The sequence below is a fragment of the Numida meleagris genome, chromosome 5, assembly GCF_002078875.1.
Source record: "Numida meleagris isolate 19003 breed g44 Domestic line chromosome 5, NumMel1.0, whole genome shotgun sequence".
In the NCBI taxonomy this organism is placed as follows: Eukaryota; Metazoa; Chordata; class Aves; order Galliformes; family Numididae; genus Numida; species Numida meleagris.
In genome coordinates, this window is record NC_034413.1 from 45,247,518 (window position 1) to 45,275,148 (window position 27,631).

At 40.1% G+C, this 27,631-nt stretch overlaps 2 protein-coding genes across 8 annotated transcripts; both read left to right on the plus strand.

The window, feature by feature from the left end:
- Window positions 3,094-14,730, plus strand: LOC110400691 (caspase-10-like). 5 transcript variants are annotated; one of them, XM_021400829.1, is made up of 11 exons: window positions 3,094-3,689; window positions 5,877-6,214; window positions 6,351-6,450; window positions 6,754-6,889; window positions 7,684-7,772; window positions 8,875-8,911; window positions 9,346-9,417; window positions 10,530-10,618; window positions 11,559-11,667; window positions 12,349-12,853; window positions 13,546-14,730. In XM_021400829.1, exons 2-11 carry the CDS (start codon window positions 5,901-5,903, stop codon window positions 13,700-13,702), a joined length of 1,608 nt encoding a protein of 535 aa, XP_021256504.1. In that variant the 5' UTR covers window positions 3,094-3,689; window positions 5,877-5,900; the 3' UTR covers window positions 13,703-14,730. The 5 variants fall into 5 exon arrangements, with proteins under 5 accessions (XP_021256504.1, XP_021256501.1, XP_021256500.1 ...); XM_021400826.1 differs by having other exon boundaries at window positions 3,096-3,689; window positions 5,785-6,214; XM_021400825.1 differs by lacking the exon at window positions 3,094-3,689 and adding an exon at window positions 4,109-4,278.
- On the plus strand, window positions 13,681-26,686 carry LOC110400694 (caspase-8-like). Of its 3 annotated transcripts, none has more exons than XM_021400839.1 (8): window positions 13,681-13,814; window positions 19,281-19,610; window positions 19,839-19,944; window positions 20,976-21,114; window positions 22,660-22,748; window positions 23,398-23,509; window positions 24,668-25,157; window positions 25,735-26,686. In XM_021400839.1, exons 2-8 carry the CDS (start codon window positions 19,300-19,302, stop codon window positions 25,907-25,909), a joined length of 1,422 nt encoding a protein of 473 aa, XP_021256514.1. In that variant the 5' UTR covers window positions 13,681-13,814; window positions 19,281-19,299; the 3' UTR covers window positions 25,910-26,686. The 3 variants fall into 3 exon arrangements, with proteins under 3 accessions (XP_021256514.1, XP_021256513.1, XP_021256512.1); XM_021400838.1 differs by lacking the exon at window positions 13,681-13,814 and adding an exon at window positions 15,417-17,428; XM_021400837.1 differs by lacking the exon at window positions 13,681-13,814 and adding an exon at window positions 15,417-17,401.

The following is a 27,631-nucleotide window of genomic DNA, read 5'->3' on the forward strand; positions in this document are numbered from 1 at the left end:
ACAGAAGGGTCTATATTGTATGTGATAGTTGATGAAAATAGCCTTCACTTTTAACTCTGAATATTTCATAACTGACTAGCTTATAATAAAATATAGCAAAGTGTAATTTTGAAATTCTACCTTGCTGATGTTTCTTCCATAGGGTGAGAAAAGGATTATAAAATGACAAATTTGGAGTCTTATTAGTTCCTATTGTGACTGGTAAATGAAGCAAATGGTGTAGCAAAAAATTTAGACTCTTCTGTGGCTGTGGAAATCAGGTTTGATTTGTAGTTGTCATATATAAGTATGTGATATTAATAAATGTTATTCCCTTCACAAATTAACTTTATTATTCTCCCATTTTCCTTACTAGCTTTTACATGTGATGAGTACTTCTGCTGCCTTATAGACACCAAATGCAGGGAGAATGGAACCAAGAGGAGGCAGAGAGATGAGGGAAAGAAATACTGAAAACTCAAGCAGAAATGAAAAAGGGTGTGGTAGAGAGAACCAAGAGAAGAACAGGTAGGGAAAAGAAGATACGGAAGAGATGTACAGCATCAATATTGGAAGAAGAAAGGAGAAAAGGTAGAGAGGAAGTAAGAATAATAGTGGATATTATTAAAAGACCTGAAACCTTTTTTTTTTTTTTTTTTTTTGAGTGATGCTAAGTCCAACTATCTAGTAAAATATTAGCAATAGGATATATTCTGTTTCTGAGGGCTTTGGGACAGTATGGGTTTGTGTTGAAGGTTGAGGTGTATTCTCTGCTGTAGTGTAGTCCATATCCCCTTTCTTAGGAATAAAGGAAGAAGCACTGTTTTGAAAACCTGTGGAGACGCCTGTAAATAACCCTTGTAGTAAAGTAAGGAAAGGAGTTGCTTTGTGTTTGGCTGCTTAGATCAGAATTGATCACAGTCCTCTAATGACCAAGGTTTTGGGGACATGTATCGATGTATCGTGCAGCATTTGTGGGTGTCAGCTACTGGATTTCTACCATGAAGTCTTGACCATAAGTAATTCTTAACCCACACTAGTACTCATTCTGTAATCATTCATCTAAGCAGCATTTATTGCCTTTATCTCTCATTCAAGAGTCAAGAGTGAGTAATTGATTTCCCAGACTCTGTGAAAACTAACAAACACTTGAAATCAGTACTTACTAATGTGCAGGAATTTTGCAGTGGCAGAAGCTGTCTGTCACCTCTCCAGTAGATTTTCGCGCCCCTCCATATCTGTGGTAGGGACTTCTTGTTCTTGCTGCGTTGTCTGTCTAAAACTTGAGTCTGGAAACTGAGTGGATGCTGGGCCTAGGTGGCATCAAACCCTACATTCATTTCAGATGGTCTAGCTGAATTCTGTTCAGCAGCTAAAAGAAAAGAGCGAAAACAATTCTGGATTCATCATAACTGTGTTAGCATAGGAACATAGAAAGTGGCAGGTGCCGGTGGAATTTAATGGGCTGCCAAAATGCCTAGTTTTCTGAACCTGCTGTTGAACAAGGATAAGCAAGCCATACCGCCTCTGCTTCTGCATTGTTCCTGCTCAGAGCAAGGCTGTCGGACTCATGGCTCCATGGCATAGTTTCAGTTCTGGTTTCTGAGAGCTGAAAAAGAAGTGTATAGTACTTCTGTATGTGCTGTATATACGAAATGGGGAAAAGAATTGTCATAAATAGATGATGCTTTCCCATTGGCTCAGAAGCTGTAACCCTGAAAAAGGAAATGCTTTGGTGCTTTACTCCAGTCTTGAGTAGCATGATTTTTCTGAGCTTTAAATCCAGTTTACGTTATACCATTACATATTTGCGTCCTGAATTACAATCAATGCCAACTCATGATTCAGAAAAAGTTACATTGAAGAGGAGCTTTGCAGTGCTCACACTGAGGATGCAGTATGCTGTCTGATACTCCTTCAACTCTGTATAAGAAGTAGCAGTGACTCCCATTATGTATATTTGAGTCTGAGAATCTTTATATGCTTCCTGAGAATTTTTTTGTGATATGCACAGCTTTAAATTTCTGACAAGCAGCATGATGTTGCTGAGAAGCTGCTGACTGTGGGGGATGATGTCGTGCAGTCTGTCTGCTGTGTACGTGATTATGTTCCATTTAAACTGTATCTTCTGTACCGAATTACTTGACAGCTTGTCTCTGTAGCTATTATTGGAGAATGTTTTCTCAGTTTCTGTGTTAGTTAAAAAGAAGTGGAAAGTATTTCTGGACATTCTCAGGATTGTGCCTCTTTCTGCGTGCTGTATTTTTTCATTTGCGTTACTCTGAGAGTGTATTTTCAGTTTTTAATTTATATAAAGAATGTCAAAATAAATGTGATTTCAGTCATTGCCATTAGTAAAATAGCAGCATGAGTTAGCAAAATTTGTGCTGTTACTGCTAAATTTCAAATGTTTGCTTTAGAACTGATTTTCTGAAGAAAGTTCCAGCATGAGATTTGTCTGTGTCCCATCAGCCCAGAGCACCTCTTGGAATTCTTGGCCGGCGGATCTTTTGGCCCTTTAGCGCTTGCTAAAGGTGGCTGTGGAGCTACCACCGTCCTGTAAAAACGAAGTGAGAGCATGACGGCCAGAGCACCCCTTTGTTTCATGGAGAATTCACCGCCGGCTGCGTGCTGGGCAGCAGTACGCGCACGAAGGGCTCGTGCAGGCGCTGTGGAGGGGCACCGCGTCGCCTACAAGGGCTGCGCTGGGAAGGGCCCGTTCCCCGTCCTACCGGCAGCAAAGCGCCGGAGGGATGGCCCCGAGTACAAGATGCATTGAAGCCGTCTCCCTCAAGCACTGAGCTCAAGTTGCACATGCTTGAAAAACTCGGCCTCTGCCTTTTTTTTTTTTTTTTCCCCTAACATAAACTGCTTTAAACGGCTCGATACCAAAAGTGAAAGTAGTAAAATAGTTACTTCTCGCTTTTTCATAGAATCATAGAATTAGCTAGGTTGGAAAAGACCTACAAGATCATCCAGTCCAACCATCCGCCTACCACCACTAACCCCACTAGACCATGTCTCTCAACACAACATCTAAATGTTCCTTGAACACCTCCAGATGGTGACTCCGCCGCCTCCCTGGGCAGCCCACGCTAGCACCTGACCACTCTTTCAGAAAAATAGAATTTCCTAACGTCCAGCCTAAATCTCGCCTGGCACAACTTGAGGCCATTCCCCTTTATTCTGTCACTGGTTCTAAGAGAGGAGAGGCCGACCTCCAGCTCAGTACAACCTCCCTTCAGGTAGTTATAGAGAGCGATAAGGTCTCCCCTGAGCTTCCTCTTTTTCTAGGAAGCGTCGCCGTATATATTTTTTTCTGACCGTTTAGCAAATTTCCTGAGCTCGGGCCCAGGGCTGGGAGCTCCCTAAGTCCCGGGGCCCCCCGCGGAGGGCGCTGCCCGTGCGGCTCCGCACCCTGCGGGGAGGAGAAAGGGCGGCCCGGCGCTCGGCCGAACCCTGCGTGGCGCAGCCGCGGACTAGCAGCTCGTCGCGCTGGGGAGTGCGTCCCCATGGGCTTCACCCGTTCGGCTTTGTCCCGCTTTGCTTTCCAGCCCCGTTCCTGGGAATGCCGCCCGCCCCTTGCCGCGGTGCGGCGCGGTGACTCATCACGTGAGGCCGCGCCTGGTCGCGGGGTATAGAGCGGGCAGCGCTGCGGCTCGAGCGGAGCCGCCGCCGGGAGAGGGGACGGGTGCGAACTTACTTCAAAGGTAAGAAAAGAGCGACCGAAACGGAGAGGGAACGAAAGAACGCTCCTTCTTTCCGCTGCTGTGCCGCTGCCACCGGGAGCCGGTTGCTCCCCTTGTTTGCAGGGCCGCGGGCTGGGCTTTGCCGTTCTTCTGCGGTCCGTGGTCTCGCGTTCTTTTAAAATCTTTAAGTCAGGCAGTGTTCCGTTCTGTAAAACGTTAGAGGCAAAACCAGTAATTCGATAATCTTCCTTGCTTATTTTATGTGAGTTTCTTTCCCTCTGGATATTTTGCGAAACGTAAATTAGAGCGGCAGATCCGTCCCCTTTCTGCTGCGCGCGTTGATTTTGTGCCTGCTAATGCCCTGCTGGCGGAGCGGTAAGCGTTAGGATGAGCCGCGGCGAACCTGGGCGGGGAGGAGGTCCTGGCCCTCGAGTGTCGCTTATAAAATGCGTAAGTGGTAGAGAGTTTGAAGAACACGATGGCTGTAGACCGAGCGGCGGATTCAAGCAATGAAGTGGTGGTATCTCCTCTCCTAGAGCTGCTAGCAGGGAGGGCCAGGCCTTGCTGCGGAGGGAAAAGTTGTTACGGACAGCTGGTAAATTCAGCACAGGTATGGTGGCCTTGAGGATATTCCGCACTCAAGCAGAAAGTGTTTGGAGTCAAGAGCGTTCCAGGAGTGGCAGCAGCAGCACATACTTGAAAACTGTTTTAAAGGTAGATAAATAGATAGAATTTGTTCTGGGTCTTGCTTCAATTCGATTTGCCGATGAAATGATTGTGTACACAGTTGTGATAGCCCAATCAAGTTGGGCTATGCACAACTTGACCCTCTTCTCCTAAAGCTGTGATTTAGTATCAGATTTAGTTCAAATCATCGGCTCTAAGTTATGAACAGTCACTATTCAGTTTGAACCTAGTTTAAATGGGCTTGCTGCTATAGGCAGGGATCGATTTAACCTAAGTTATTCTGCTAAATGTATGTGATTAAAGCATCAGAACAAGGTTTAGAAGTAGCTTGGCTAAACTGATCTGAAGTCTGATTTACTGCGAAGTGATACAGTTTCAGCATATGTGTCAGATCGCTGGCCGACATCCAAACTGTTCTGATAGTAACTGGTTTCTTAAAAGAAAAAAGTTTCACAACATGGAGTTCAAATTGAGGAGAGACTGTGAAGAACAGTTACCAGGCTATTAAATTTTAAATATGGGAAAAAGTGATCTGAGGGTTGGTTTGTTTGTTTGTTTTTATGTGGTCTCTGACTCATGACTAAGGGACAGAAGAGGGTGCAAGATTCCTGGAACCTGGCAACTCTCTTATCTGAAATGTAGACAATGCTTGTATCCTAGCTGGGTGCCAGGACTTGGAATTCTATTTTCTATCTATCCTTGAACACAAAATTGCAAAAATCTCTATGCCCCCAACACGCTATGATATCCTTTGTGATCTGCTGAGCTGCTGTCCACCCCGATGTTTCAATAAACCTGAATTTGGAGGTTCTTCTTTGCTCACTCTGCTTCCCTGATTTTTTTTTTTTCCACGTGCTCTCTTACGTAGAAAGCTTGGCTCATTCCAACTGCTCTGAACAAAAGACTAAGAACCTACCTGCCTGTTTGGGTAGAAGGAAGGTACTGAAGCTCTTTCTTAAACAAGCTTCCCTATATAACATTGCACAGGCAAAAAAGAACTGCGTAAGCTGCATAGAAGAAGTTAGTGCCTAGAAGGATGGTTAGTCTCTATTAGGAACTTCAGTAGGATTAAGTTGCTTGTACAGAGGTTTTTCTGCACTAAATGCAAAACAGTTTAGTAGCAGATCAAGGCATAAGTGATTTTACTGCATTCTCCCCATTGAGAGTTGTAATAAGTAAGCAGGGACTCTTCCCACCCACCAACAGTGTAAAGAAGTGAAGCTCTGAATTAAAGACGACAGAAAGAAATAAAAAAGTTTAGGTCGGAAGGGATCTCTTGAGGTCACCTAGCCCGGATCTCTGATCAGCACAGGGCTGACATCAAAGTTAGGATTGTTTAGAGCATATGCCAAATTTGCTGTCTGTAGTTTTATGCTTGGAGAAAGAAGTATGTTTCAAATTGATTTAAAAAGAAACTTCTCTTTTGCAGAGAATTCAAGTCTTTCAAATCTCATTGGATGAAATCTTATTATGAGGACTGCTGGAGATTCGACTGTTACCAACGTTTAATTTGACTTTCAGGCAGAGATCTTCAGCTCCAGCAACATGGAGGATGATGTCAGCTTGCAGTTTCGTCAGCTGCTCCTGCTCATTGATGAAAATTTGGGGGCTGAAGATGTAGCAGCATTAAAATTTCTCTGTACTGACTTGATCCCCTTCAAAAAACTAGAAAGTGTGCAGTCAGCAGTGGACATTTTTCAGCTTCTTATAACTGAAGATTATCTGAATGAGGAAGATACGTTCCTGCTAGCTGAACTGTTATACAGAATTAAATATCACTCCTTGCTCAGTAAGCTTGGCTATACCAAGGAGAAAGTGCAAGAATGTCTGCATGAGAAGGGAAAAGTGTCTCCATACAGGTAAGTTTGTAATGAGATTCTGTTCTTCCCATTACTGCCTTCTGTGACATTCTGTTTCCCTTCCCTTTAATTTCTCATATTGCTTTTAGTTTCTTCACCATCTGTTCTACTTTTGTGTCACTGGTCTCTCTTACAGGCAGATGCTGTATGAATTGTCAGAGAACATTACCAATGAGATGTTGCAGGAAATTGTATTCCTCCTGAGAAACAGTCTTCCAAAGCGACGCAGAACTATTGTATGTCGGGGGAGAGCCAAATATGTATATGGCAGGGAGGGAAGAAGGTCGGTGTGGGAGTGGAATGGGAGGAGAAGCGTGAGAAGTCTTTGGCAGAAAAGATGATCTGTGACTAAGCTGGTCAATGTTCATAGAGTTAGCAAGGAGGAAGCTCCCTCTCCTGTGATGTAAAATTGACTGTTTGGACTTTATCATCTGCTTCTCCTCCTATCAATAATGGGATTATTTGAGACAGACAGGGCTGAAACAAATGGCTTTAAGTTCTAAGGAGGAATAAATATATTTTATTATTTTCTTTATCAGTCTGCTTTGGAGTTGCTGATTTTATTGGAAAAACAGGGTCTTTTAACTGAAAACAATGTGCAGACACTGGAGGAAGTCTTTAGAAATGTTTCACCTGATCTCCTGGAAACAGTAAACTGCTACAGAATGGCAAAAGGTGAGAAATTCAGTCAGAGAATACACTTGCTAAAATGCAGGAAGCTCTACGAGGGTCTGGGCATCTGAACCTTAAGATGATCTGTGTGTGCTTTACTAGACTGGGATCGCTCAGTGTCTTCACACACAAGTTCAGTGTAACTGTCCCTAACTTGCGTTAAGTCATTATCCTCCCAGTAGGAAAATGCTTGAATATTTGAGGCCACGCAGAGCAGGCCAACACATACAGAACTGGCTGAGAAACTAAAAATCCATTTATGGACTTTTATGTTGTGCCACACTCCTCAGTTTCTGTGTGGGTAGCATTCAGGTGATGATGACTATACTATAAAAGGCACTTCGTGATTTATGAATGTATACATCTACAAAGCAGTTGCTTGCTAGTAAGCTGGCAAGGCAAGTTGTGTATTTGTCTGATACGTGGTAACTTTAATTATTAAATGTGTGATTGGTGTTCTCAGGCGGTTGTACTACAGTTTGTGATGCTGCTACACTTAATGTCCTATGGAGTGACTATAAGCATACTGGGGAAAAGGTTCCACTTCCATTTATTTTAGCAATGGGAAACAAACTCTGGGAAGCGTAAAGCTATGTCTCAAACAGGCGTGAGAGCACTCAACACTTCAAGAGATCCAGTCCCATATGCTTCTTCTGTGTGTTTCAAAGTTGTTTTCCACTTTAATATACCTTTCATTAAGTATAGATCTGCATTTGCTCTAATGTGCAGGTTCATAGGGATTTAAATAAAAGGCACGTGACTTCTCTCACTTATTTTCTTTTTTTTGCTCTTCTTAGTGTCTCTGCCTCAGCAGGAGAATACTCTGCCCGTCAAGGAATCTTCACCATCTCACACTGTAGACATCAGAGTATTCTATTCCCCTCAGGTACACTGGAGCACATGCTGCCTACCAGGCTTTTGGTGCTTGGGGTTTGTTTTCTCTTTGCCTTCACTTTGAAACCATACTTGGTTGGCTCTGTGTTGTTTCAGTAATTCTTTCCACTTGATTTAGTAAGGGAACAAGCATATTTGTTCTGCATATAAGAAATACAGCTGGATATAGCATCAAATAGTTTAAACTGAAATACTACTGTTGGTCGTGTGCAACTGAGGGAAAAGGTAATATTAGAAATGTGAGAGAGAGGTATAAGGAGGCCTTCTAGAGAATGGGCCACGCATTGCAGATTTTTAAACTTTCATCTGATCATCACTAAACTATCTCCAAGGATTAAGATTAACACCATGTATTGACAATCAGTTCAAATAGCTGCTTCTAAAGGAATGTTCCCATTTTTTCAGTGTACCTGTCCTTACTCAGTCAGGTCCTTTCTGCAGCTAATGATGAAGCAGATTAGGAAACCTAACTTGCATGGCTTATAATGGATTTCTTTTTAGGGGAGGGAGTTTTATTCCAGTTCTGAATGAGGAAAGCAGTGGTCTTTTTGACGATACTTCCCAGAAGTGCAGTCCTGGTAGACAAGAGCTGAGGAGAATGGGCTATTCAGTATCAAAAAGGCTTGCATTACTGCAGCTTTGAGTTATATTTGCTCTGCTTTCATGCATTGCACTTGGCATGATAAGAAAATTAATGTTCTATTACAAAAACATAGATTGAAAAAAAAATTAAACAACGTACTATCCAAGAGAATTGACAGGGGGCAGTGTCAGTCTTTTTTCTTTGTTTTTAGTGATTGCCCACCCCTATACTGAAAGAACATTTGGAAGTAAAAAAAAAAAATTATTTGCTGTTTCTCTTTATCCTTTTGAAAAAAGTTGTTTGCAGCTCCACGAGATTTGCAGTAAGTGAAAAAGTCTTTTGTAGTTTCATTATGCTTCCTCAGTAGCATAGAATTTAGTATTTTTGTTACCTGCTACTTAGAAAGCTTTGGTGCTGATTAAGCCTATTTTGCTAAAACAACTGTGGAAAAAAAATATGTATATATACACACAATAATTTTAACATTTTATTTCCCCCACTCAAAAAATAGGAGACCTCAATCAAATCTGTCAGTTCCAATATCAATGGTAAGACTTTCCAAAAACATATTCAGTTTTATTATTTTTGTTTAATTTTGCATACTTTTATTTACTGTAGCAAATTTCTAGCATTTGGTTTAATGCAACACACTTACTTGATATCTTACCTTGAAGGGTCTTCTGCTTTCTGCACTAGTAGTTTTGAAGGATTTCTGTTCTAATGTAAATGGGAGAAGAGAAAATTGGGAAATCCCATGCACTTTGTTAGTCATTTACTAGAAACTAACTAATGTGTTTTTTAGTAAGTGAAATAAAGGTTAGTCAGATTAGTAGCAAAAAGATTGTTTGTTCTTCCTGAGAAGAAAAAACAAGTGCTCTGTTTAAATACATCTGGAAGGAATGGATCACTGCGACTGTTTATAAAACTGAACTGTTATTTTTTTTTGAGTGAGACTTTACCTCAGACTTCTTTTGCTATATAGATCAATGCGTTGAAGAACCTGGGAGCCCATGGGAACATGCTGGAAATGTAAACTCTGTACCTGGCAGGCAAGGTTTGTCTTCTCTTAGTATTTCAGTATTAAGCTATTCTTATTCTTATGTGCTGCCTGAAATTTAATGTGTTATTTAAAAGGACCACACCAGTTCTTGTAGCCCTTTCTGCCATACCTCTGGGACCTCTATAGAGAAAATGAGAAGATGCACTGGACTTCACATCTCTTCATTCCGGTTCAGGAATGCCAGTTCTGTGGCAGTTCTTCTCAAACGTTTGCAGAACTGTTACAATGAGCAGAAAATAAAAGGTCTGAGGACCGAGAGAAGCAAACAGACAAAAATTGACTTAGTGCCTGGCACCTTTGTACACTAGAGACAGTATAACATGCATGGTTAACGTTTGCACATCTTCCAGTGGCTTCCTGGAGTAAGTGAAGTTAGTAAGAGTACCAGTTGAGGAAGTTACCAGGTGTTATACAGTGGAAATGGACGTTTTGATTGCATTAAGTAGCCTGTGATAGGTACAAGAGGGAGGGGAGAGTTTCAGCAGGTTCAGAAGGAAACGTAAATAAATTAGCAATAAATTACAATTTGGATCGGGTCTCTGAAAGGATTCTGTGCAAATAACAGTGGATGGTATGTATACAGCTGTCTTTGTGACTCCACAACATATTGGCCTGTTACAAAGTGTCGCAGCACAACTGCTGCTGTTTTCAACTTTGAACTTCTTTGAATGCTGCTTGAAAGTTTTGTCTCAGAGCTATTATGAATCACTGGGGAACTAGAAATATTCTGTAATGGGAGCTTCAGTAGTTAAGTCACAGATCCTTCTTACGGTGCAGTTAATTTCTAATTATTTCCAATTGAAAAATTAATTTGGCTGTTGCAGGTAGAGTCTATCATTGTACCACAGATATCTTTGATCTCTAAAACCAATGCAAGCAGAAACCTTGCCTTTGTCATGAAAATACGTATAATAAAAATAACTGGAGACATGTCCAGACATGTTGTGCCATGTACACGACAGTGCTAGCTCATATAGAAAGAATTATTCCTTTCAACTTATCACCATTTAAAATATAAACAGGGCTGTACTGTAGCTAAATTCCTTTTTGCTACATACACCAATATTGGATTAAACCTCATAAATGTTTATGCTTTTTTTTCCTAGATAACAAAGCACCTAATCTTACACAAGTCTTCTCTAAAATGAACCTGGAGCTGTCTGGAGGATTCAGCAGTGTAGAAAATGAATCCAAGGTTTGAGATAGCCTCTTAAATGATTATTTGTGAATATGTAGGTATGTAAGGTCTCGATCCCTGTAGTGGCATGCAATGACATGTGAGATTTCTCTGTGTCTCATGGAGTTTGCTAAGCAGTCTGATGAACTAGAACATTTCGCGAGTTTTCTAACCTTGGAGGTCAGGAACTTAACAATATTGAAAGACACAGTAGAGGCAAAACGGGCATATTACCTTTGGTGCTATACACACACCATTATCACCCTGATGCAGGCAAATCATCTGGCATAATCTTGTGTTGCATTTTTTGGAGATGGCAGCAGAATGTGCAGGTAGAAACAGAGACAAACCTGTGGAACAAAATGGTGGAACTCTAATTTTAACCTGAGATTGAATTTGAAGGGATAATATTTGAAGTTTTGGTGACTTCTCAATTTTTAAAGCACTGTTTCTTAAAAGAGGGGTAATTTTTAAGTCTCAGCAGAACTGCTAGTGTGGCAAGTTTATTCATATGTGAGATCTCTGTTCTCATTGCATCCCTTTCCAGAACCACCTGCTGTAGGCACTCATCAGTTCTCACCAAAATCAAATCAGATGTCTAACATTGTGCAGTTTGAGGGTAAACCCTCTGCCACTTCAAGTTAAAATCTTTTCCTGACATTGGAAGACTGCTAACCCCATTGGCAGTTCAGATTGCATACAGGTTACCAACTCAGTTGCTAAACCCTTCCTCTGCACTTTGATGGTTTGGTGATAGTGTGCTTGAGACTTCATCCATGCCTCTTCACACAAGGAGGCATCGTGAGTTCCACCTTGTCAAAAATAACCTGGGGTCTTAGACACTTCTAGTGTTTTGGTTGCCAATTCTTAAACATGTATTCCTAGAGATCACACATCCATCACTTCTGTTGAATAAGTTCACTGAAGCTATAAGCTGTTTTTCTTATCCTTTCTACAGATGTCAAGTTACAAAATGGATGGGCCACAGAGAGGAATTTGTCTTGTTATTAATAATGTTAAATTTGATGGGGTTCTTCAAGAGAGGAAGGGTTCTTATAAAGACGCCTGTAAGTTCATAAAGATTTTTGAAGGGTTAATCTATTTTCCCATGCAAGCTGATTGTCTGGTGTTGCTCTATATTTCATTGTACGTGTTTCAGTAAATATTTTTAAACAGTAAAATTTTTTATATGTGTTACGTCAATTGCATATCCTTGCGGGAAGAACTAAAGACTGAGTAACCACCGAGTTTTTCATAAAGTTGGATTGTTCTTTAGTCATTTTGAGAATCCCTTTTTATTTAGTCTATATTTATAATAAAGAATTAAAACTATCATTTTATATAATATAATGCCTAACTCCTTAAGCAAGCAGCTCCATGTGTACTCTTCATTCTGTTTGTCTCTTACTGATTAAACTCTATAATAGTCAAAACTGCAGTTGGAAAAGAACGGTCTAAGAAGGTTTCAAAAGAGATCTCCCTAATTTCCAGGTGTAATTTTGAACTCACTTAGTTTGTGATTGTACATTGTACAATGTCATTGCATGTTCTGAAACTTGTCGAGAAGGAATCAGTTACTGTATTTGAGCTGATGCCATCTTTATTCCATTAACTTTTAGTTGATAAGTGTAAGGATGAATTTGCAGGAGGATCAGTGTATGAGGTCTTTTACAGTTAAAATCAGCTTGCATGATGACCATAAAATGGTTTTCTACTGCCTCAGTTTTTCTTTTTATCCTTAATTACAGGGGAATTAGAGAGAGTATTCACATGGCTTGGTCTGGATGTGAGGATTTACACAGACCAGACATCTGATCAGATTATAGGACTGATGCGAACGTGGCAGCGTTCAGAAGATCACAAGGACAGGGACTGTTTTGTTTGTTGTATTCTTTCTCATGGAGAGTCAGGAGCAGTATATGGGAAAGACGGGAAGCTTGTATCAATCCGCATGATCATGGCCCACTTCACTGCTAAACAATGTCCACAGTTGATTGAAAAACCCAAACTATTCTTTGTCCAAGCATGCCAAGGTAAAGAGATACAACGTCCTGTCTATGTTGAACCTGATGCACGAGTTCCTGACTTCTCTTCTGTACAACAGAGCATTTCTCCTTCTGAAAGTATTCCTGAGGAGGCTGATTTCCTCCTAGGCATGGCCACAATTGATGGATATGCCTCTTTCCGGCATGTTCAAGAGGGTACTTGGTATATTCAGGCCTTGTGCAGCAAGCTACAGTTGTTGGTACCAAGGTAAATACTTAATTATTTACTTAGCTCTTTTATTAAAAAAATGGGGGGAACTTCCCTTTCTTTTTTTTTTCTCTAAAGGCAAATTCAAATAGTAACACTAGTCCATGTTCTGAGATAGGCAAAATCAGTTAAACTGATGGTTTGATAATTCGTCTTTGATAAATTTACATTAACACCACGAGTAGCATGGAGTTAATCAGGTCAATGTGAAGCTTACTGGGGAGTAACCCCAACCCTTAAAAAAGTAAATAAATAAATAAACCTCTCAAAACCTCTGAACTTCCGATCTGTATCATATTAGACAGAGCCATCTGTTTCATAAGTGGATTTAGGTGAAAATATTTTGCTCCATTCTTTTTCATTACTGAGTGTAAAGTCATACAATCATAGAATGGCTTGGGTTAAAAGGGACCTCAGAATCATAAAGTTCCAACCCCCTGCCACAGGCAGGGTTGCCAGCCACTAGATCAAGCGCTAGAAGTCAGAAGGAGAAAAAGTTTTTTATTTCTAGTATGACTCAGATCAAAAGAAGGGAAATTTGGAAAAAAGGATGTGCTTTATTTTACCTTTTTGTTAGCTTTTAAATGTTTATACTATAGCTTCTAGATTATCTGAGAGGTGTTACGTAGAGAAACTGAACCACCTGCTCATTAATAAACCATTTTTTATTTTTGCTTTCTTTTTGGCTGCAGGGGTGAAGATATTTTGTCCATCCTTACAGAAGTTAATGAAGATGTTGGCAGGCGTGTTGACCGCTATGGGACGAGGAAGCAGATGCCCCAGCCAGCATATACCTTAAGAAGAAAACTTATATTCCCAATACCTAGAGACCCTCCTCCTTCACAGTGATATTGAGACTTTTTAAATCCATCCTATTGTCAGCACATCTCCTTAAATGCAGTTTACCACAACACCTGTTTAAGGCAGTTACTCAGACTCCTGAGGAACTGTTAGTGTCAAGGCAAGGCCTCTTCTTTTTTTTTCTTGCCTAAGAAACTTTGAAGCTGAGCTGGAAGAGATGCAATTAACATAATCTGTGTGCCAGCTATTTACATCAGAGTTTTCAAGGTTGGGAGAAGCAAGTTTCTATGATGTTAAACATTTTTGTACTGGCACAGACTGTAGGTGTAAAAGTGTATTTCTGTCAACATAAGGATTGCATATGTAGCCTTCTATATATTCCTTTATGTCCAAACTAAGATGTTAACAGTCTGTTTTAGGCTCATCAAATTTTATTTTGCATACTAGTAACTTTTAAGCCTACCTCTAAAACCATAAGCCATTCACAGAGAAAGGCAAAGTTAGGTATGAAGAGGAGAAAGTTTAAGTAGTAGGCGGAGAAGGATTTCTTTCATTTCTAATTTAAATTACTTACAACTATTGAAATCACTGAGTTGTTCCGCAGTTCACACTGATACCATCTAATAGCTAACATGAACCTCATGTACAAGGAGATGTTTCCAAAATTGAGTGTAGACAAAGTGCTACAGTATTCCCTCTGTGAAACGTTGTTAACCATCATTTCTACATCACTTCTTGTAAGAAAAGTTAGGGTGGAAAAGTTGAGCGCTGTGAAATAATGATATTCAGCATTGTATCCGCATACACTGTTCAGGCTGATTAACTTGAAACGCTGAATTTTCTGATTTCTTGTTTTAAGATCTAAAATGCATTCAAATGGGACACAAGGCTCCTTATTGATTAAGCTTCTAGGAGAGTATGTTTTGGAGTGAACCAAAATAATGTAATGTTATTTCGTTAGAAGCATTTATTATGCATATCTGTGTCCTTCCTGTTTGTTACTGAATTTAATTTGTACTTCTTTTTAAGAACTTGGGAGTGTAAAGAAAAAAAAAATTGTGCTAGGCTAAAGCTTATCCTTGCTTCTGCCTGCCTACCTGCAAAATAGCATGGAATGGAATAGTATAGAATAATTCAGATGGAAGAGGCCTTCAAAGATCATCTTGTCCAACTGCCTGACTACTTCAGGGCAAAAGAAAAGATAAAACATATAATTGAAGGCATTATCAAAATGCGTCTTAGGTACTGACAGGCACGGGGCATCTCTAGGAAGCCCCTTCCAGTGTTTGACCACCCTCATGGTAAAGAAATTTTTCCTAATATTCAGTTTGAACCAACTCTGGGACAGATTTCTGCCATTCCCTTGCATTATACCTTTGTTGGCCTGCATTAATCAGTGGGATTTTTACGACTTAGGCTGAAGTGAAGCTTAGTTTATTTCAGCAAAACAATGATTGTTATCCATAATTACTAGCTGTAAAATAGCTCAAAACTTGGGGTGAAAATGTGAGAGAGCGTGGACTGGTGCTGCTGGAAGCAATTTTTTGTTTGCAGCGTACAAGATTTTTAGGAGGAGAGTTTTGCATCATCCAAAGCATTAAAATGCAGCCAATCTGCCAAAACATATTTGTTATTTTTTGTCCTTATGAACTGACATACATTCTAAGTCAATTCACGACTCCATTTTAGGTCTTCTGAATTAGTACAGCTGCTACACTTGAAGTTTCACTTATGTCACAGGTAGAAAATATTTTGTCTGCTAGTAGAATATGTAACATTGTAGTAGAATCACCAAGTGTCTGGCTCAAAATTAACATTCAGATTTGGCGCACTCCTCTTTTGTATGTTTAGGTAGCAATTGAATTTCATCAGTACAAGCACTGACAAGAATCTTAGAATCATAAGAGTGATCTGGGTTGGAAGAGACCTTAATGAAGTCTCTTAATGAGGTAACCTTAATGAGGTTACCATGGTGTAACTGCATCAGTGGACAAGGGAAAAGCTGCTGATGTTGTCTGTCTGGATGTCAGTAAGGCCTTTGAATGAGTTTCCCATGCCATCCTTCTCTCCAAATTGGAAATATATGGATTTGACAGGTGGGCTGTTCAATGGATGAGGATCTGGTTGTAAGATCATACCCACAGAGCATTGATCAATGGTTCAGTGTCCAGATGGAGATTGGTGACAAGTTGTGTCCCTCAGGTCAGTACTGAAACTAGTGATCTTCAACATTTTCATCAGCGACACTGACAGTGGGATGGAGTGCACCCTCAGCAAGTTTACAGATGACATCAAGTTGCGTGGTGTGGTCAACAAGCCTAAGAGACAGGATGCCCTTCAGAGAGACCTAAATAGGCTCAAGCAGTGGGCCCAGGTGAACCTCATGAGGTAAAACAAATCCAAGTGCAAGGTCTTGCACCTGAGTTGTGGCAGCCCCTGCTATCAGTACAAGCTGGGGGATGAAAGGATAGAGCACAGCCCTGCCAAAAAGGGATGTGGGGGTACTGGTGGTTGGTAAGCTGGAAATGAGACAGCAGTGTGCCCTTGCAGCCCAGAAAGCCAGCTGTATTCTGGGCTGCATCAAAAGAAATGTGCTCAGCAGGTTGGGAGAGGTGATCCTGCCCCTCTGCTCCGTGCTGGTGAGATCTCACCTGAAGTACTGTGTCTAGATGTGAAGTCTTCAGGAGAGTAGTGGACCTGTTACAGTGTGTCTAGTGGAGGGCCACAAAAATGATCCAAGGGATGGAACACCTCCCCTACGAGGACAGGCTGAGAGCTGGGGTTGTTCAGCCTGGAGAAGAGAAGGCTCCAGGGAAACAGGACAGCAGCCTTTCAGTATCTAAAGAGGGCTATAAGAAGGAAGGGGACAGACTCTTTAGCAAGTTTGTTGTGATAGAACAAGGGGAAATGGTCTCAAGCTAAAAAGGGTGAGATTTAGATTGGATATATGGAAGAAGATTTGATATAATTTATTTACAATTGGATATAAGTTATTCGGAAGATCTTTAAAGTGGGATTTGTATCATTGACGAGTCCTGTCCATACTGACAGTTTTTGTGGAGGAGTGTTTTATCCTGGCTTTTGCCAGTAGAGGCCAGTCACTATGCTGAGTAGTCAGTTGCCTCAGCATTTTTCACTTCCTGGAGGCCAGCCTTTCTGGTAGAGCTGAATTCGTGGTGGGCTGCTGTACAAGGAATTAATTGGATCATCAAGACAGTTCTTGGTGAAGCTGGAGGGGCAAACAAGAGCTGCAGAAGAGCTGAGGGAAACTGGAGAGACTAGAGGTTAATGAAAGAGCAGGAATATATTAGGGAAGGATGAGAGAGAAATAAGAAGTGAAATCATAAAAACAGGAAGAACAGGACCAGAAGGGGTGTTCCCTGGAAAGACTGCATGATGGGAAATGTCTCTGTCTGGAAAGAGCTATCTTAGGCTTGGTCTTGTCTGCAAATATCTTTCATACTTCGCTGATCACGGTATTTTGCCTCCTTTAATCTGCAACTGGAGTCTTGATTCATTTAAGACACAGAGCTACTGATGAAGGAAGAGAGACAGTGAGGCGTGGGATGACTTGAGACAGAACTGTTTTGGACCTGAAGATCAGACAGTGCTTGTTCTGATCCTCGGCACCACTTCGAACCTTTGGATAAAAGGAAGACTCGTGCCACTGAATGTCAGACAAATTTTCTGAACTCTTACAAGTGTGTGCCCTTTGGAAGAAGTTTGTAGGCCTCATTCTATTGGAGGGTATGTTATAATTTTGAGTTTATAAAGGTAGGTAGGTTGAAATCAATGAAAGGTAGTTTTCATTGTGAAATTTGGATGTATTTCTGTTCTCCTGTCTCTTTTCATAACACTGACTTTGAGCTTCAGATATGGATGGAGGGTTTGGTAGCTGTACTGATTGCTGTTCATATGTTTCCCAATGCATGGAGGATACCAGTGACCAGCAGACCATACTTGGAACTTTATCACTAAAGGCATCAAAGAGGATGTAAATGCCGAAACATAAATATTGTTTAAATTCTTTAGCAAATGGGGAAATATGAAATAATTTCAAAGGGATGTTTAGCCTTTCAGTTTCCTGTATATACGGAGTACTGCTACTGTATATGGTGCTGATACTTCACTTTAGGAAGTAACCTTCCATAAATATGCTTGTTAAAAGTAGGCTAGTTGAGTTTGTGTGGGACTTCAGAGAATGGAGGTAGGATGTGGAGGATCTGGTGACACAACAGGACAGTGGAACCAAGATATTTTTAAAGGGGAAGATGTAATTAATTCATGTCTCTCCCACTATCTTTTAATTAGGATTTATAGTTAATCACCATTTAACGAGCAGTGCCATATGCTAGCAAGTCCTACGCTGTTTAGTGTGTACTCTCAAAAGCTTTGGTTACTTTTGTAAGTTTACTCATTTTTCTCACAACCACTGTAACAATTTCCTGAAACCAGAAGAGTGATAAATGGAGAAAGAAACTGCTGCATAATTATCACAGCTTATTGCTTTGATGCAACTTCTGTTTTGTAAGTCATGTGACAACACAGGCCATAGTACAACATCCAGTACTTTTCCTGAAACTTCAGAGACAATGACTTTTCAGAGTTTCACTTTTCAGAGTTGTTTTAGCAGTCTCCCAGCCTGTCTTCCCATGTAAGTGAGTTAAAGTGGCTATTCATGGTGCAGAAGGAACAGTTTGCTGTTGTATCAGTTGTGTGTTTTAGTGAAGCAGAAGAAGACAGATGCAGTTAAACATTGTTTTAGTGCGCTCCTGTATTTACAGACCGACTTAAATACAGTCTGTAGATGGCACATCTGTACTAGTTGCAGTAATATTGTGGGCTTGAAACTTGTTTCCTGACTTTTTATTGTGCTCAGAAGCTGGATGCACAAGTCAAATTTAATGTTTCTAAAGCTGATGGAGTGGTAGGTGGTGAGTGGTGGAGGAGGATGATATTTGATATTCAGTAAAACAGAAATGCTTTGACAAGAATTCTCCTGGTCTTTTTGAAGAGGTTGGCATGATCTGTACTTGATTTGAATATTGAGAGATGGGGACTGAATTTTACTTTCTGAAGGTGAACCAAAACGGGAAGGGGTGCTTTGTTTACACTGACCAAGGTCAAGAGCAGTATATTGAAGCAGCTAAATAGCTTAGAAAAGTTGTGCTCATATGGGCCCTTACCTTTGTTTGGATGTAAAACCTTTGTCATAGTGCAAAATCTGTCAGTCTCATTTACTGCATAGTCTGTATTTCACATTTTAAGTGGCTCTTGCTCCCAAATGGAATCATAAGAAATAACAAAAGAAACAACAGCGACTTGCCAGGATAGTACATCTTACGTATCAGTACATTCTGTTATAGAAACACACCATAGGAAGCAAGAAGGACCTGTGACTTGCTGTCATTTTTATTTATGTGCAGTTTTTGATGTTCTTCCTTAAGTCCAGAGAACCAAAAGGGCTAAGGGTCAAAGGTATGTTTGCAGGACAGCCTCTGCCTACTGACGTATTTTTTATTATATGTATTCATCTCAGACTATTCTGCACGGCACGATACCTTTTATAATCATGTTGTTGCACTACTGTTACTGACAAACCAAATCAAATTCTCTCTGTATTTAGATCAAAATCTTAATGTGAAATGAGTGCAGACTTCCGCAAACTCCTTTTTGAAATTTCTGAGGCTTTGGTCACAGAAGAACTGGCAGCTCTGAAGTTTCTCAGCTTGGAGCATGTCCCTGTGAGGAAGCAGGAAGATATTGAGGAGCCCAAAGCTTTCTTTGAAGTGCTGCGGGAGAAAGGGATGATCAAGGTGGGAGACCTGTTCTTCTTGAAGGAGCTGCTCTACCGGATCGATCGGATAGACCTTCTGGCTGCCCACCTGGGCTCCAGCCAAGAGGAGATGGAGAGGGAGCTCCAGATCCCAGGCAGGGCAAAGGTGTCAGCCTACAGGTAGGCACAAAAGTAGTATACTTTTGCAAGAAAAATGTACAACAGTTCTGTTGTGTACTGTCTTTCTTGTTTTCTGTCTACAGTATTATCTTACGAATACCTCAGGATAATTGTATTTATTACAGAATGACTACCTGACCTTGTGAGTTTGGAGACCGTGTTCTACCTGCTGCCACATTTACTTCTCATAGCTTTATTAATCAGTCTTTCTCTGTCCTTTAATGCCAGACAACTGCTATATGGAATTGCTGAGGACTTAGATCCAGAAGATGTCAGGAGTGTAAAATTCCTGCTGCAAGAAAAATTACCAAAGAACAAGCTACAGGACAATGCTGTAAGCAAAATGATCTTGATAAGTTTCTTGCAAAGCTAGCTCAGAGTCAGCCTATTTTAAGACAGAAGGAAGGAGAGACTAGTGCACTCATGAACATTCTGTTCTTCAAAGATTAGTGATGGTAGCCAGCAGATGCTCCTTGACAGCACGGACCCTTTTTTCTCACTGCTTTTTATTCTCCTAGTCTCATTTTGTCTCCACCACATGCCTCGTCATCTTTTCATCTTGCAATATTTGTCATGCTCTTCCTTTTATCTTTGCTTGACACTTGTAAGGCATTTGTGCATAAGATGTATCTAGTAAAGCTGATGTTTGCTGGAAGAAAAACAATGTTTTGGACATCAAGAAATGAATTCTCAAGTGAGTTCCACCACAAATTTTTGTGTGTGACTTGGTATGTTTTCTTCTTAATTGTAATTTGGGGTAACAGAATTTTGTTAATTTCTTCGCAAATGTATTAGGAGGTTTGGTGAGCTAGTCTAATAGCTGTTTTGTAAATAATGAACAGTGCTTTGAAAGCATTTGGTATTACAAAGAAGCTTCCTTAAAAGTCCTATTTGTATTGTAGCACCTATGGCAAAATTAGCAGATTTACCACCAACTTGGTGGACTAATCCACTTTAAATAACAAAGTCACCCCTGAAGATATTTCCTGTGTTAGAAAATGTAGAGTGGTGCAGCTAAATGGCTTACAGCAGTTCACTTGAATCCAGAAACACAAGAGGATGCTGTGTTATTATCTGCTTAAGTGTTTTGCAAGTGTTGCTGAAACAAAGCAGGATAACCTAGCCATAGGCAATTTCTAGAAATCTGGTCTTTATCTTAGTGATTTGTTTCTTCATTCACATTGCCTCCTGACCTTTGTTTTAATGGAGTTTGGAGGAAAAATAAATTGATCTTTAAGTTGATTAGTCTTTAGGAACTGAGGATGTTGCTTTCTCCAGAAGTGCCTAATAATGCAGTTATTGAGAGTCACTGTATGATTTTGGGTTATGCACTTTTTTCATTGTTTTATTTCTTTTCTTTACCAGTCAATGTTGAAGGTATTAGTGGAAATGGAAAGAAATGGGATAATTAAGGAAGATGACCTAACAATGCTGAAGAGTATATTAGAGGCATTTAGAGAAGACCTAAAGAAAAAAATTGATGACTATGAAGAAAAAACAAAAGGTAAATCAATTAATCAGCTGTTTAGGAGGAGAGCTGTTTTTTGTGGGGGTTTTTTTTATGGCTCTATCCTTGGGATATTAGGAATGTAGGATAAGGGAGACTTTTTAAAGTATATTAAGATGAGCAGAACAGGTCTTGTTACCCATGGTTTCTAATGTTCTCTGCTATTTCACTATCACATTATATTTTCTTGTACCTCTCCCTGAAAAATGTTCTGCCCCTTGTAAGTGGTCTGCTTCTCTGTTATCTTTACCTTAAATGCAAAGGAAGCAGCGCAGTGCTGTTTTTGGATGAGTCCAGTTTTTCAGTCACTGAAAGAAAAAGGAAGTGACAGACAGTTGCCTTGGAGAAACTCATCTTGTGCTGGGAAGTTCTCAGCATTGTTTTCTGTTAGCCTGCCTGTTTTCTCTTAATTGAAGGAGAAGTCAGTGGAGACCAGGTTCTTGGCTAAAGTTTGACCATTTGCTTTCTATACCAGATGTGAAATTTCAAGAACTTCAGTATATCTGGGCTGTTGCAGCTGAGGTGATGGCTTATGACACCACAGATGGGCCTTACTCTGGGACAGAGGATATGTTAACCACCACCAACTGAGATGTGTTAAATGTTTCTCCAGAACCTCTTTTCAATTGACTCAGGATGGTTGTGTTTCCTTAAAAACACATCCATACAGCCAAGGAGTTACCTCTGAAGTTACTGATTAGTTCCCTATTGGCATGTCTTTGTGCTGCTGACCTATGCTTGTGTCTCTACAAAAGCAGAAGAAAATGGCTAAGAAAGGCCAGGATAAACAAGCTCCTTGTCAGGAGAATAACTTTTTAGTATTATTGGTATGGTTGGTTTTTTTTTCCCTTGATAAGCAGGAAAAGAGCATGTTTGTGGTTTTTGTTTTCCTAACAAACTAAATTTAAAAGGAGTATTGTGATTTATTTCCTTGTGTAGAATCCTGGGTATAATTATTTATTCACTTATTCCTGGCAGTTGTATTTAAAGCAGTGTTTTCTTGCTTTGAGGAGATTTACGATTATGCTAGTGTTCTGCATGCTTGGTGTGTCTACCGAATCAAAATCCTCTAGAGAAGGGACAGTAACTTCAGAAGTAAATGAGTTGGCTGCAGTGTATCACTATAAAAACGGGTTTACTCTTTTACTTATGTATCCCATAGTGGAGATGCTAGTGAATGGCCTTCCTGGAGTGACTATCATATTCACATTGCTATTATTTGGATCTTGCTCCCAATAAAAGAACAAAGAAATTGATCAAGGCATGCACTACATTCTCACAATGACTGTACCATCTCCTGTCTCAGGCTGCTGTGCGTGCACAGGCCCAGAAGTTTGTTTCTCCCTAATAACTAATATTAAGAATATCTGATCAGGGCTATACAGTCTTAACACAACTGTATAATTTGTTCCAAAGGACACTCTGCACAGCTTCATCCCTCCATCTCCATCTGTGCTGGTGTTTGTTTGTTTGGTGTTGAAATATGCAAAGTGAAATATTTATCCTTTTAGTCCTAAAATGTTCTGTTCATCTCCCTCTTAGAAAATGATTCTAACGAAAAACTGAGCTTTCCAGTCTGTGTGTCTATGCATCCACGAGGACAAGGAGCAGAGGGTGGGACACCATTCCTGGTGAGAAATACCTCAAGATTGCCTTTGAAGTATTTGTCTAACACTTGGGAGCAGGGGGCATAAAAATTTAAGGCTAAGTGAGTGGAAGAGCTAAAAGAGAGGGCTTCTGGTTTTTACGTTGGCCTATGAAGAGTTGCTGTTTTCAAAACAAGATCCAAACCTTGACCTTTAGTGAGGACCTGGCTGTCAGCAACCTTTTAGACAATAAAGGTCGCTTTCCCAATTGTCATGGGAAGAAAACCAATCTTAAAGAGACTGGGACAGCAAAGTCCTGTCCAGGAGTATCCTGGACAGATGGGAAGGGGCCAGCAGCATCTGTTATCTTGCAGAAAGCCAGAAGGACTCTCAGAGTGAATAGTATAGTGCAGAAACTTTTTCTCCACATGTGCAGATTTTAGTTAATACTTTCTCTTGTTCCAAAATCATATTCTAACCAAAGAGAGAGAGGAGGAGGGTTTCTAGAAGAGTGAGCAACTTCTTCTCACCTGTACCTGAGGCTAACTTTTACTCTTAAGCTTTTTTTCTTGTAGCTTTGCCCTCATGACTTTTCTTTTTGTGTGTGTTTGGACATGAAGGAACATATGTACATAGCATATTTCTCTTTTGGGTGATTGGCACTGCTTTCTTACATGGTTTCTTTGTTTTACAGCTAATGGAATCATATAAGATGGAAAATAACCCCCATGGTTACTGCGTGATTCTGAACAACTACCGTTTTCAAAATCCAGATGAAACCAGAGAAGGAACAGTGGAAGATGGAAGTGCGTATTTTTTAAAATCCAATGACTTGTTTGTTTGTTTGTTTGTATTACCCTCTGGAAGAGTTATCTAATCTTCACTGTGAAAAATGATTGCTGCCACTGAGCTCCTTTGCCTCCAAATTAACTGAAGTGACAATCACTGTAGAATTTTGAATACACCATTTTCAACAGTTTAGCTGTTGTCTTTAAGAAGGAAGCTGTTTATGTTGTCAGTAAAAAGCATCATCTTAATTGGTCATATGTACCAAAAAATGACAGAGATATTACTAATTCACCCTTTCACTTTCTGATTGCTTTTAATTTTTACCTATTGTAGAGTAGCATTTTTTAGGTCCTTAAAATCTTTCAATGTTTTGTTTGCATTAGAAGATATAGCTTGGCCATGCTGCAAGCTGAGAAAGCATTCTAGTTTAGTCAGTATGGGCATCTATTTGCAATAATGCTCAAATAAATGCAGTTATTTTCCTGCTTTATAACTTCCCTTAATGCTTGTTTTGCTGCAGGAATCACTTCTTTCTCTTAATAAACTAAGATCTGTTTCACGAAAGCACACATCACTGATGTTTTAACTCCACCCAGCTTGTCTACATGCTTCTTTCTTCCCAGCTATTTTATCTGCCCCTACACAATGCTCAAGTCAATATTTGCTGAGAAGTCCACGTAGCACTCTGTCCTTGCTAGCACATTAGCAGGTTACCCTACTTTCCTTCTTGCTGCATTAATCATACTCACAGAATGAGGGATCTATTTCATTTAAGAATGGTAGTTTGTAAAGAGTTATTTCTTCCTTAACTAGCTAAGGGTTATTCTTAAGCATCTGAGATGGCTATTAGAATAGTGAAAGCCTGCTTTAAAAAAAAACAAGTACGCTTCACTAAATTGTACAGATTAATTTTAGGATGCTTTGAAACCTGCATTTGTTTTAAATAGTAATGTGAAACCCGATTGTGTAGGTGTTTTTGTTTTATTTTAAAAAAAAAAGAAAATTAGGTCATTTACTAATTAGATATGGCAGGCTAAGAGGCAGTCAGGTGAATTTATTGGTGGGATCTAAACACTTCTGCTATTACCTGTTCTGCCACAGAGAGCCTGATGTTTCAGCATCTTTCTTGTCACTGTTTTTGTTTAATAAGTACCTTCTGACTTTTTTTTTCCCAGAGGCTCTGAAGAGAGTATTTAAATGGCTTCAGTTTGACACAATTGAGTACATGGATCTAGAAGCAAAGCAAATGCTTGCAAAAGTTAAAGAATACAGCAAAAAAGATCATAGCAACATGGACTGTTTTGTCTGCTTCATTCTTTCGCATGGTGAAAAAGACAAAATAAAAGGTGTTGATCGTGAACTTGTAAATATTAAAGATTTACTCTCCTGCTTCAGTGGATCTAATTGTCCTTCTCTTGCTGGGAAACCCAAGCTGTTTTTCATCCAGGCCTGCCAGGGCTCTGCAGGTCATCCAGCTGTCACAGTAAAGGAGGACTGTTCTGGTAATCTTCAGACGGATGCTATCCCTCTGCCTTCCATTCCTGACCAGGCTGATGTTCTGGTTGGCATGGCTACTGTGGAAGACTTTGAGTGCTACCGTTCTATAGAGACGGGTAGTGTTTACATTCAGTGCCTCTGTGACAAGATGGAGTTACTTTGCCCACTGTAAGTCTATTCTTAACCCAGGTACAGATTCAGAGTTGTAATGCTGGAACATTACATATAAGCACGTGTGTTTATGTGTGTGTATGTTCTTAACATTTTTTTGACTGATAAATGATTTTTCTTCCAGTACACCTGATGAGAGGCAAATTTGTTGGGCTAGTACATAGGCAGAAAAGCTGTATTCTTTACTCATAATTCTCATTGTTGCCTCCCTCATAAATTTGATTTAGAAGATGGAATTTTTCCTCCAGACACTACCTTCTCATGATGTTCAGAGGGGGGGCTTGGTGAATGCATACATTGGTTCTGTTTCATTTTATTGTGCTATTCTGAACACAACATAAGTAGAGGACTGTGTTAGTTTGTAAGGTTCCTACATGGTAGGTTGTTTTTAATCCCCAAAACGTACTGAATTCTTTGGTTACACAATGGAATGTGCAATTTTAGTTGCAGGCAAGGTGAAGGAAAGATAATAGCCTTCCAAGATCTCACTTTATTGGAGCAAACATAGATCAGCTTCTGGCCAAGCAGCACATACTGTGTATTTTAATGTAACTTTTCTTCATTTTTGTTCAAGACAAAAGGATCTCATAACCATCCTGACAGAAGTGAGCAAGGAAGTGGGAAGAAGAGTATTAAACGGGTGGAAGCAGATGCCAAAGATAACATCAACCCTACGGAAACAGCTTATCTTCCAAATTCCACAATGCCAGTCAACTGAAAAGCAGAAAAATAAGAATGTCCTCAATTAGGAAAAGCTTCTGGAATGGAATTCCACAGGGAATTTAAGAGAACTTGCAAGAGAAATTGTCTGGATCCATGCAGTTAGTTGCTGTCCTGTGAGGAGCCATCTGACCTACATTTTTCAAATGCCGTGTCTAATGAGTCTTCTCAAACTTGAACTGGTAGGTTTCCTAAGGCAGTGGAGGAGTAAGGACTTGCTTTCCTGTCCTACAGAAGCAATGAAGTCTGTTCAGCCCTGATCTTAAGTGAGGAAGCACCTCCAAGCAGTATGATTTTTAAGTGCTACATGCTACTGGAATGATCATTTCTACCTGTTAAGAGAGTAAGTCCTTGAAATCTGAAGAAAAGAACAGAAGATCCAGAGTGCCAGCTCCCTTCCCAGGGAACTTGTTTAAGGCTATAACTGATTTGCCCAGAAGTGAGTGACTGGGTATCTCTGGAAGCTGTGTAGTTTTCCACAGAAAATATCATCTGTGTCCAGAAGGACCAAAAAAAGATGATTATTATATGTCTGGTTCTTTTCCTTCACGCTTTTTAAATTTGCTTTATGTTATTAATTTGCATCGTTGGGCAGCATTGCTGGTTAGGATTTTTAATAATATGTTCCAATTGTGCTCTTTCTCAGAGTGCTTGGGAAGCACTTTTGAAAGGCTGTTGACCACTGGAAGTAAGGTCCAACTCCATGAGGTTCACAATTCTGAGATGCTGTCACCTCCTGGCAACTGGCTGTAGCTTCTACGGGCTCCAAATCTCTGTTGTAATAAATGCTGTTGGTTGTCACATCATCCTTGTTTGTGGTGTTTTCCTCTGAGGAGCTGACCGAGGGACAGTCACAACAAACCTTTGCTTCAGCTGAAGAAGTTATTTTTGCTTTCACTGAAGTATTCTATGGCAGCCACTCTGAGGGAGGGGGGTGGCATGTTGATATTCTTTCCTTAGCAGATGGAGAGATGGTAGAAAAGAGTAAACTTAAAGTTAGGACATTCTTCATAATGGAAGCTGATGCCAGTGAAGCTGTTCTTACTTTGTATCTTCAGTAATGTGTACGTAGTATGTGGGAGCCATCTGGAATTCTAATGGCAACTTCCCTTTTGAGCCTTATAACAATATAAAGGATTGATGTGAAATACTTCATAACTTCTGCTTTTTTAATTTGGGTTTTTTTGGAGATCTGTGTCTAGCTATAATGCAGGGATTCTTTATTCAGTCCTGTTTGTCTTTCTGAAGTGAGGCTTTTTAACTCCTAATTCCTCACAATATGTTGACCGCTTCTCTGCTTACCATTTTCACTTTCCAAGTGAAAGAGACAATGTCTGTTCTTAGAATCACAGCTCTGTTCATACAGGTTTCATAAATAATAAGTAGATATTACGAGCACTATATAAATGAGAATGCCGTTTGTGGCAGTTGTTAGCAGAAGGTGTTATGGGTTATGATGCATTTCTATAGCTGATGTTTGGTTAACCGTTGAGGAAATGTGACAATTCACATTTTTATAGCATTTTCATAAGTGAGACCTTGCTATAAATGTAGTAGTTAATTTTTGAATGTTGTTTTTTTAATTTTATGGAAATATAGTTTAAATGAAATTGCTGCTTCCTCTGGGAGAAGCTTGCTGGAAGGCAGCAGCTTCTCCATTAGAATTAAGAGAAAATATTGCTGGTATTAGGGAAGTGGTGAATCTACAGCATTTCCATTCCTTTCTGTGTCTCCATGTGAGAGTTCTGTCC

Coding starts and splice junctions, on each gene's coding strand:
- LOC110400694 (XM_021400839.1), top strand. CDS start 19,300: ATGAGTGCAGACTTCCGCAAACTCCTTTTTGAAATTTCTGAGGCTTTG. Junction 19,945..20,975: donor ACAAGCTACAGGACAATGCT/GTAAGCAAAATG, acceptor TTTCTTTACCAG/TCAATGTTGAAGGTATTAGT. Junction 21,115..22,659: donor CTATGAAGAAAAAACAAAAG/GTAAATCAATTA, acceptor TCTCCCTCTTAG/AAAATGATTCTAACGAAAAA.
- LOC110400691 (XM_021400825.1), top strand. CDS start 4,147: ATGGCTGTAGACCGAGCGGCGGATTCAAGCAATGAAGTGGTGGTATCT. Junction 8,912..9,345: donor TGTCAGTTCCAATATCAATG/GTAAGACTTTCC, acceptor TTTGCTATATAG/ATCAATGCGTTGAAGAACCT. Junction 9,418..10,529: donor CTCTGTACCTGGCAGGCAAG/GTTTGTCTTCTC, acceptor TTTTTTTCCTAG/ATAACAAAGCACCTAATCTT.